The following is an 11,384-nucleotide window of genomic DNA, read 5'->3' on the forward strand; positions in this document are numbered from 1 at the left end:
GGACATTGTAGGATAGGGTGATTATGTTCTTAGGGTGATCATGAGTTCTTGTAAAGTTGAGAGAACCTAACAATAATTCTCTTAACTTTAATGTGTTACGTTGTATATTCTTCTAACCTATTCATTGTGTTTTAAGTTTTTTCACCTTACATAGATCCACGTAGGCAAGTATGGTGTGGTAGTAAAGGTTTATTGATCAAAATGGCTTCCTTAGCCATTGAGTAACTTTGCTCTGTGGATGGGTGAGAGTACGTGAAAAGGAAGTGTTAGTCTATTCACAAGGGGACTGGTTAGTCAATCCAAGCCACAAAGAGATTGGCTAGGCTTGTCACTAAATTGAGGGGATCTAGCAGCAGAATTGAGAACCTCACTACCAGCAAAGAAGCAGCAAGAGAATGCAGTGCATCCTTCATGGCCGGAGATTCTTATGCTAGCCAGCCCAGGTCAAAGCTCCCTACTAGTATGCATATTCCTGCCTAAAGAGTACTTATACCTTGTCGCCTTTTAAAAAAATTTGTCTTCCTTTTTCCTGACATTTAACTTTCTATGCTGTTGTTATGTGCCGTCGAGTCTTTTGCGACTCACAGCGACCCTATGGACAACAGCCCTAAACCCTGCTCTATCCTGTGCCAATCTCTTTGCCTCTGACACACCCATCCCGATTACCCCAGTCACTGAATCAATCCGCCTCATAGAGGGTCTTCCCCTCCTGCGCTGTCCCTCTACTCTACCCAGCATGATGTCCCTCTCTAAAGACCTGTGAATACACCAAACTTCTGCTCTTTATTTATTAATAATTGGAAAATACAGTCACTGTTTCCTGACTTTGAGATCCATCCCCAAGTCTCAAGATGGAACCATCCATCCACCCCCCCAGGATCGCAGGGCTGGCCTTTGTTACACTGGATTCAGAAACTTGGTTGAGACCAACTCATAGCTGAAGGTCCAGATGATTTTCAAAGGTAATAAAGTGGAGCGCGTGTTCTTTCTCCCCCGAACAGGGTTGATTCAAACCCGTGGTTTTGTGTTGACCGCGCAACTCTTTTACTCTGAGTCCACCAGTTATGTTTTATATTACATATTACACACAACTCCTGAATTCTGAGGGCGTAGTTTTCTGTATATATTATTTATTTTAGTGCTGCCAATAGCAGTTGAAGGCTTAGTCTGTGACGACAGGGTAGGAGCACAGAGCTCAAAGTCTGAGGCTCGCCCTTTTGGAAGGGTGCCTTGTTCTCCTGGCAGAGAAACCTTCGCGCTGCAGGCTTGGCGGAGGAGGGAGCTGGCGGGGGCTGGCCGCCGAGGACGCAGATTCCCTGCGCTCGGGCCCGGGCTGCGCGCGGTTCCGCCTCGCTCGCCGGGGAGCCGGACACGCCTTCCTCCCCGCCGTCCACCCAGGACGCAGTGGGAACTGGGCGGGGGGCGGGACCAATTGTCTGTTTCTTCAATCGGACAATAAAGTTTCCAAAGTTTGAAAAGCAGAAAAAAGCCCACCACGCCCCTCCAGTGTGGAACCCTGCGGGGCGAGGTAGATCTCGGGTCGTCTTGTGCTCCCGGAGACGTGGTTGGCGCGCAGGTCGGCGGAGCGAGTATGGTGGTCCCGGTGGACGTGTACCAGGTGTACAAGTACCCCTTCGAGCAGGTGGTTTCCAGCTATCTCCGAAAGGTACCTGTCCCCTCTCTGGCAGTCCTGGGCATGGGGGCTCGCTCTTTCTGCACTCTGCTGCCCCAGCCATCTGCGCTCTTGCAGTTCTTGCCTCTCTTTCTCTGTCCACGCGGAGACTCCTACCCATGTTCCCGCTCCAGTGGCAAGTTCGCCTTAAGAGATGCCTGGGACCAGGAGGAAAGTTGTATTTCCTCGAAAGCTTCCCAGCTGGGATCAGGGAGAAGGCACCGTGCGTATCATCACGTTTACACAAACTCCATCTGAAGGGCGTGGTTTTCGGGGAACAATTTGGGGACCCAAGGACCAGCAAGTCTCTTGTACTTTCAATTAGATTTCTGACCCCTTAAAAACTAGTAGAGGCAGTTGAAACCATCATGGTTTATTAAGCATTTTTAATTCTTCACCACTTTTTCTTTCAGTAAACAGCTCTGGGACTTTGAGGCTTTTATCTCTGTGTGCATAACTTCTGCATCATATAAAATGAAGAAGTATTGTACTAACCCATGGAGTTGTGAGGATTCAAGTGAGATAATTCATGTAACGAGCTTCACTTAGTAGATAACTGATATTTAGTATGTTGTTAATATATACAGTATACAGTCGCATTGGAACCCATTTAAAGCTGACCGCACCCCACCCCTGATTTTAAGAAACAGTAACTCGCACGAGAGGAGATTGCCCACCTTCTTCCGCAGAGCAGATTGTGGATTCGAACCCCCGGGTGCCTTCTACTTTTGATCTAGCTCTAAAGTAGTATTGTTGTTTTTCATACTACTATGAAAGGCATAAGGAGCAGGTAGCGTGGTGCGTTCTGCTTAGATTGCTAACTGAAAGATTGGCTGTTGCAGCCCATAGTCAGTCTGCAGAGAAAGATGAGCATTCTTCTGTAAAGATTTACATCTTGAAACCGTGGGAGAAGATTGCTATGAGCCCATTGGATGACACTGGGACCCTGTTACTCAAGTGTGCACCCTAGCTAGGCTCTTTGAGGTCAATGGCTACTTCTGACACATAGCTTATGGCATTGGAAGGTTGAGAAATTGAAAAATAAAAAGTGGTTAAGTCTGGGAGGTGAGACCCCAGCATTCTCTCGAGGCTCTGCCATTCACTGCATGATCTTGGTCAGGGGTTGATGCGTGTCTGTCAAGTTGGAACTGACTTAGAGAGCTGACCTTTTAATGGATTTCCCAGGCTGTTAACTAGCTCAATTAACATTTTTCTCCTGCTGTGTTGCTGGTGGATTTGAACCACTGGAGAAGAGAGGCCTTTGGGTTAGCAGTGCAATTCCCTATGAGTTAGGCCATCAAAGCTCCCTAGTGTTGCTATAGAGGTCTTGGGGTGTGATACCAGCTTTGTAAATTGGGAACTTGTTTATATTGTTGATCCCCAGTATCTAGAATCATGTCTTGCATTTACCCTAGGCTCAGTAAAAATAGGTCAAGTGTCAATTATTAGGTGTCTTCACATTGGCTCTGACTCCTAATGACCCCTATATGTAGACAAATAGTGCCTGGTCTTGTGCCATGTCTTTGACGGTTTGCCCCATTTTCTCTGATCCTCTAATTTTCCGACATGTTGACCTTCTCCTGAGACCTCCTTATAACAACTGGCCAGAGGATGCATTACAATTCCAAGCTTCACTATCCATGCAACTATGGAGCATTCAGGCTGTGCTGCTTCCAAGACAGATCGTTTTTTGGCAGTCCAGTGTAATGTATTCAGTTTTCTTCAGCAACACAGTAATTCAAAAGTATCAGGTCGTCTTCAGCCTTCCCTATTTATTGTCCAATTTTCTCATGCGTAGGAGGTATAGTCTCCTTAGTGACATCTTGCTTTTTAACATTTTACAGAAGTCTTCTGTAGCAGATTTGCCCAGAACAATAGGCCATTTGGTTTCTTTTTTTTAATTTTTATTTTTTTTTATTTTGTGTGCGTGTACCGTCAAATCAGATCTGACTGGTACAGGAGGATATTGCGCCTCCTTCTCCGGCAGAGCATCTGGTGGATTCGAACCGTGTTCCTCTGGGATTGCAGTGCAGCTTCTTGCCACTAGGCCATCAGAGCTCCCGCCATTTGGTTTCTTGACTCTTGCTTCCATAGCTGTTGTTAACTGTAGAACTAAATCCTTGATAACTTCAGTATTTCTCCCATTATCGTAAGCTAGGGAGCTCTGACAGTGAAGTCCATACGGGGATTCACTACTGACACAAAGGTGGAGCCTCTCTGGCTATTCCAATCCACCAATGGCTCCTTGGAAGAAAGAGGGGCTGTCTCCTGCCTTCTGATTTACAGCCTTCTGAAAACCCATTGGAATGGTCAGCAATGAGTTGGTTCTGACTTGATGGCAATGACAGAGAGACAGAGATCATAATGTTTCTTATTGCATAAAGGATTTTTGTTTTGAGTTGTAATCCATCATGAAGGCTATAATTTGAATCTCTATGGGTATATACAGGGTTAGATTTTACTTTAGACCAGGCTTCTAGGCCTCCAGAAGAAGCATTCACTACTCTTAGCTTTTTCAAGGTCTGGCCCTTCGGCATGTGAGTTTCCTAATGCCATTTCTCCTTTAAAGGCTTTCTTTATTGCCCTAATCAGGAAGTAACTCCTCCTCAGAACTCTCAGGTTTAGGCTTCTGTAGTGCCATGAATTACTTGGTATGGCCCTTCTAGCCAATATATTGTTATTATGTGCTGTTAGTTAGAACCTACTCATCATAAGCTAGGGAGCTCTGGCAGTGTAGTCCATGGTGGGGGGTTCACTACTAACTCAGCCAATTTTTATTTACAAAATTTGAATACATTGTTTTTCACAAAATATCCTTCCCATTTCCTTCACCACACCCATCTATCAAATTGTGCAACCTTTTGATTAACACCCTACCCTCCCAGCCACAACCTTCTATTTATACCCACCCAGCTGGGTTCTCATACTCATTCTGTAGTAATGGTTTTTATATGATATTTGTCCTTGTGGAACTGAGTTCACTCAGAATAACGCTCTCCAGTCCTTCCCAAGTTCGTAATTTACAAAAGCATTGCTCCTACATGCTGCATCGTAACGTACCACAGTTTCTCAATCCATTTATTTGTGGTTGAACATCTAGGCTGTTTCATGTTCTTGTGATGGTAATTACAGCCAATTTTTGGAGGCTGTACAACACAGAAGGAGAATGCCCATCTTCATTTCTTCCTGCAGGACAGCTGGTGGATTTGAACCATGTATGTGCCTTTTGGTTGGTAGCACAACTCCTTCCCATTAGGGCGTTTTATGATGTGTTGTAAGTCCTGGCTTCAACGCCTGTGGTCTCATTTTGGAGTGAGTTGTCTGTTTATAAGGAAGGATTAGGGTGAGGTGTATCCTGAATATCTTTGTCACTGTTGTTATATGCCCTTAAGTTGGAATCAACTAGGTACTCACAACTCCATCATTCCACCCTTATTCACACTACCTCTTTTTACCACCACTCTGAAATCATGCCCTTGCTTTTTGTAATTGTTAGGTGCCATTGAGTCAAATATAACTCGTTGTAACCTAGTAAACAACAGATCTGAACTCTGCCCTATCCTGCATCGTCATCATCATCATTTCTGACACACTTGAGCCCATTGTTGCAGTCACTGTGTCTGTCAATCCCAACTAGTTGAGGTTTCTTTTCCCGTCTTTACTATCTTTTCAAGCATGATGTCCTTCTCCTAGACATAGCCTCTCCTAACAACAAACCCATGTTGTTGTGTGCTATTGAGTTAGTACTTACCCATAGGTGATTGTCCAGTGGGGTTTCAGAGGCAGTAAATCACGCAAGAAGAAATTGCCCATCCTTCTTTCTCAGAGCAGCTGTGAATTCAGACTGTGTGCCCTTGGGACTCTAGTGTAGTTTCTAACTCCTAGGCCACCAGAACTCCCATCATGATAGATGGAGAAAAGATTTAGACTGTCAATGACTTCATCTTATTTGGATCCACAATCAGTACACTTGGTATCAGTAGTCTGGAGATAAGGAGACATGTTACACTGGAAAAATGCAGTCAGGGACCTCCAAATTATTGAGGAGCAGTGAAGTCAGTGTAATTACTAAGGTGCACCAGATTCAAGCTGTGGTCTTTACAGTCACTTGGTATTCATCTGAGAGCTGGACAATGAGTAAGGATGACAGAAGATTGAAGCCTTTGAACTATGGTGTTGGAGAAGAGTGCTGAATATCCCATGGACTGCCAAAGAAAAAACAGATACATCTTGGAGAATGTGCAGCCAGAGTGCTGCTACTTGGAGGCAAAGATGATGTAAGTTTTCACATACGTTAGGCATGTTATTATGAGAGGTTATTCTTTGGAGAGAGAGAGTGAGAGATATGGAGGCAAAGATGATGTAGGTTTTCACATACTTTAGGCATGTTATTAGGAGAGGTTATTCCTTGGAGAGAGAGAGAGAGAGACAGACAGACAGACATCATACTTGGAAAGTGGAGGGCCAGAGAAGGAGAGGAAGACCTTCAGCGATGTGTATAAACACGGTGACTGCAGCAGTGGGCTTGAGTGTGTCAGATTGAGAGAATGGCACCAGATAGGATAGGGTTCAAATCAGTTATTCGTAGGATCCTTATAAGTCGTGCTCAACTGGAGGGCATCTAACAACAACAACAACAACAACAACATACCCAAAGTATGTTAGATGAAGCTTTGTCATTTTTACTTCCAAGGAGCACTATGGCTGCACTTTTTCCAAGGTGTATCTGTTTGTTCTTTTGGCAGTCCACAGATCTTTTTTTTCCTTTTATACCTTTGAATCGAAACCGACCCATAGGTAATTTTGAGAGGTCCATGACTGTAAATTTTGCCAATACAGTATGTTTCCTTATTTCCTGATTGCAAAGAAACACTACATAGTTTATAATTAAGAAAGGTATGCATCAGGGTTGTATTCTTTCTCCATAACTATTCAATCTGTATGTGGAGCAAATCATTCAAGGAGCTACACTATGAAAAAGAATGTGGCATTAGGATAGGAAGAAGACTCATCAACAACTTGCATTATGCAGATGACACAACCTTACTTGCTGAAAGTGAGTAGGATTTGAAACACTTGCTACAAAGATCAAGGAATGTGCTCACCGCTGGACCTGTTATAGGCAACATCATTATAGATGGAGAAAAGATTAAAACTGTCAACGACTTCATGCTACTGGGATCCACGGTCAACACCCTTGAGTGATATCTTTTATCTTACAGAAGATAAAAGGAGAGAGAATTAAGCAAAGAGCGGACATAGCTACTACCAAAAAGAAATGGAAAAAGACTTTGTCCTATGGAACTAGGGTTCCTATGCTGAAAACCAGGACCAGGAGACAGAAAGTTGTAACACTGACAATGGCCAGAGATGGAGAGAAGCAGCAGGAGAGGAGTGGAGGCACTAGAGACAGAGCACCAGGAGCTCACAGAACACAGCATAGGGGGTTTCCCAGCCCGTGGAGTGAGAGAGCTGAATAGCAAGGTGCTTTTGGGCACTTATTATCAAAACTGAAAGAGCTTTTTTAACACTGGCTTGAGCAGGGCAGCGGCCAAGAGGCTGCTAATCCAAGGGCCAGAGAGCTGCCTACCTGGGGCCATGGCTGAGATGAGGCTGCTCTAAGAGCCGTTTCAGCTGCTTGTTTCTTGTTATTATTGTTGCTAACAGGTGCTTTGTTATTTTTGTAAGGACCACTCTGATTGCACTACCTTTAGTACATATCTGTTCTGGCAGTTCATGGAATATTTATTCAGTATTCTTCTCCCGACACCACTGATCGCAGGTATTGATTATTGTTCTGTTGTCCTTACTCTTTGTCCAGCTCTCAGATACATAGCGAGTGATTGGAAAGACTATGGCCTGAATCAGGTGCACTTTAGTCTTTAAACAGATGTCATTGCTTTTCAAGACTGTTGTTATTAATTATAGTTTTTATGTGCCGTTGAGTTGCCTGTGACCCATAACGACCCTATCTATATACAGCAGCTCTGAAACCTGCTCTATCCTGAGCTGATCTCACTGATTCTGACACACCAAAACCTGGAGAAAAGATTAAAATTGTCAACGACTTCATGCTACTGGGATCCACAGTCAATACCCTTGAGTGTCTTCCTCTCCTGTGCTGTCCCTCCATTGTTCCAAGCATGATGTCCTTTTCCTCCAAGGCCTTCTTTATGGCCACTTGCCCAAAGTATGTGAGACTGAGCTCCAAAATCCTAGCCTCCAAGAAGAAACTTGGTTTCACCCTCTCTAAGACAGACCTATTTGTTTTCTTGGCAGTCCGTGGTATGTTCAGGATTTTTCTCCCACACCTCAAAGGCATCAATTCTTCTCCTGTCATCCTTAGTCTTTGTCCATCTCTCTGATGCATAGCAAGCAATTGTTAAGACCATGGCCTGAATTAGGTACACCTTACTTTCTAGACTGACATTGTTGCATTTCAGTACTCTGAGACATCCCTGATAGCAAATTTTCCCAGTGTGTTATTTCCCCAATAAAGCCCGTAATTGTGAGTATTGTCTGTGAGTTCATGGGTCTACTGCGATGACTTACTGAACCTAGCAGAGAAGTTGATAATGCCATGGGAGAGATGATTGGTGTCAGAAATACTGGAGGGAGGAGGCATGTCTGACCTCCCCTTCATAGATCTCAGTGCTGGGCTTTTGGTCTTGATGTGACATTAGGGGAGATCAGACACTGGCTCCACCATTTTACAGTCTCGTTGACCATCCTTTCTAGTTTCATAGAGTAGCTTTTGTACATGCCTTGTTCTTCCACTAAAATTAACGCTTCTTCAGGATAAGACTCAGGCCTGCAGAAACCCAGAGAACTGTGCTCGATACTATCATGTCAGGTGTCCTCACCTCAGTATATATCGACTTCTGGGCTCAGTGCTTTTGTTCCGTCAACAGGTGTTTTTAAACATTTTGAAGTATCAGGCTCAATTGCTGGAAATGCAGTGATAGGCTTACTGGACAGACCCTTTCCTCATGCATCTGATGGCCTCTTGTGAATGAGCCTGATTGATGTTAATAGTTTATCAACAAAGGAGCACATAATTCCAAGATGTGTACTTTCAAGGGGAAAATATGTACTTTGTGACTGAGGAAAGAAAGCAAAAGCATGGTGTCTGTTGTGTTGTTGTGTGCAGTAAAGTCAGAACTGACCCATAGCTGCCCCTCTAGTGGGGTTTCAGAGGTAGTTAATCACAGGGGAAATTGTGCATCCTTCTTTGGAGCAGCTGGTGGCCTTGGACCACATGCCTTTGGGATTGCAGCACAGCTTTTGCCACTAGGCCACCAGAGGGTGGTGGTTAAAAAAGTCTTTTCTGGAAAGTCTGCTGTCAGGGACCTCTTTAGAGTACTGAAGAACAATGTTGTCAGTCTGGAGACTAAGGTGTACCTAATACAGGCTAAGGTCTTCACAGTTACTTGCTATGCATCAGAGAGCTGGACAGTGACTAAAAGTGATAGAAGAAGAATTGATGCCTTTGAGTCATGGTGTTGGAGACGAGTGTTGAATATATTGTGGTCTACCAGAAGAACAACCAGGACAGTTCTGCAGAGGATGAAACAAAGCTGCTTTCTGGAGGCAAGGATTTTAAAGCTCCATCTTGCATACTTTAGACATGCAGCCAAGACGGACCAGTCCTTGAAGAAGAAAATTATGCATAGAAGGGTGGAAGGATAGTGCAGGAAAGAATGACCCCAGATGAAATGGATTGACTCAGTGGCTGAAGAAGTGGAATTGGGTCTGTAAGAGACGATGGGATTGGCTCGGGCAGGGTTCAGAGCTGTTGTACACAGGGTCACTATGTGTCACGGGTGACTTGATGACACATAACAACAGTAATAACAACCTGAGATGATGGCTGAAACATGAATAAATAGGATTTTCATAGGCAAGCAAGAAGAGGTGGAAGTGTTTTCCACACATTATCACCATCATTCCAACCAGAAAGCTCCATAAAGAGTTGTAACTGACTCTCATTTCAAAGTCTGGAGAAATAGATTCAGAGAAGTTGAAGCAACTTTTTTGATTTCCACAGCTAGCTTCAGGAAGAGCCAGGATTTCAACACCAGTCTCATTCCAAAGTCCATGCCCCTAATTACCTGGCCTTCATCAGAATAGGCACTCAGATGTTTGTCAAGTGAATAAAATATTATTACAGAATCAGCTTTGTCCTGCTCTTTTTTCTAGCTGTTTCCTGTTTATGATTTTTTCTCAACATTTTCTTACCTGAGTGGATTTGTGGGTTTGACCAAATTATATAGTTTCGATGCATGATGCAATGAGAAAATGCAGGTTTCTTTCAGGTAATCTAGAGACATGGAACAAATCATGCTAAAACTCAGTGTCTTAAACCAGTAATACTCTTCTAATTCTCACCATTCTGTGGCTCAGCTAGCCTTTTTAAATTTTCTTTTGGTGTGTGTGTCACAGGATTTGATTGCATTCAGTTAGAATCTTGGATAAATTCTTGTAAATACTTAGCGAGATGCCTGGCACTTAACTGAGTATGCTGATGATTAGAGAATGGTACACAGGAGAACTTCACCTTAAGGACTGAGGAGGACATTTTGAAGGGTAGGGCTGGGAAAGGGGGAAGCAACCTTCAGGACTGAAAGCCTGTGCTCACACCAGGACACTACATTTCCACCCTTCTGTTTATACAAAAAGAGGGAGTTCTGGTGGCCTGGTCTGATAGGGAGCTGCTCACCCAAAGGTGGGTGTTTCTCTGGCTGTTCAAATCCATTAGTGGCTCCAAAGGAGAAAGATGGACAATCCTCTCCTGCGCAGTTTATAGCCCCTTAAAATCCACTGGAGCATCAGTTGTTAGCCTGATTTGATGACAGTGTGGAGAGAGAGAGAGACAGGAAGAGACAGATTTACAAAGAAGCCCTTGGGCAGAGTAATACAACTATTTGTCCCAAACCAAAAACAGTGTACAGTCATTGAATCTGGAGGAGACTGCCTATATTTCTCCGTGTGGAGTGGCCAGTGGATTACAATGCTGGCCTTCAGTTAGCAGCACATGTTCACCAGGTAGATGTTAGTAAATCCATATTCTGTGGACTTTGAATCCTTTGTTACTTAAAGCCATAAATTGTGAGGAGCCCTGGATTCTGGTCATACTTTCACTGTGAAGCTGTGTGGCCTTGGGAAACAGCTTTCACTTGCCTGCATCTTACATTGATGCGTATAAGAAGCTGGTCTATGTTGGAGGGTGTGGTGAAATGAATTTCTTTGTTTGACTTCTTGCCTTGGTTCTTTGGAAAAATAGCTTGAGAGACTTTTTTCCTCTAAATGTGAGAGGGTGCTTTTGCACTAGTTGTTCTGCATCAGAGATTGGTAACTTTTGTCCAGGTTGATTAGCATCTCCTGTGAAAGTTGTGAACAACTTGACCAGTTTGATACCTTTTGTCAAGCACTGGTCTTGTGTTTGGTTTATTTTAATGTACTTTGCAGAAAATAATTATTACACTTATGTAAATGAAATGGCTGTAGCTTCCTATGCAAACAAGTGATTGTGGCCTACTGAGGGGACTGGTCAATTTGGTTGATGGTTGAAGTAAAAACCATTAGTTGAGATTGAGTTTACTTTATATGTAGCCAATCCCTTCATAGGTTTGCAGACAGAAAAAAGGAAGAGAGAATTAGAGGTGGTGAGGAATCTTTTTTTTTATTTTAAATTACTTATTTATTTTTCATT

General features: G+C 43.5%; 1 protein-coding gene across 2 annotated transcripts in view; it reads left to right on the forward strand.

The window, feature by feature from the left end:
• Window positions 1-1,591: 1,591 nt before the first annotated feature.
• PRELID2 (PRELI domain containing 2) overlaps window positions 1,592-11,384 on the forward strand; it is a 134,356-nt gene continuing 124,563 nt past the window's right edge. For both annotated transcript variants that reach the window (XM_006891107.1, XM_006891108.1), the window contains exon 1: window positions 1,592-1,666. In XM_006891107.1, the coding sequence (XP_006891169.1) occupies window positions 1,592-1,666 (75 nt within the window). The remainder of the gene's footprint in view (window positions 1,667-11,384) is intronic.

The sequence above is a fragment of the Elephantulus edwardii genome, unplaced genomic scaffold (assembly GCF_000299155.1).
Source record: "Elephantulus edwardii isolate Elephantulus edwardi_28Jun2011 unplaced genomic scaffold, EleEdw1.0 scaffold00095, whole genome shotgun sequence".
In the NCBI taxonomy this organism is placed as follows: Eukaryota; Metazoa; Chordata; class Mammalia; order Macroscelidea; family Macroscelididae; genus Elephantulus; species Elephantulus edwardii.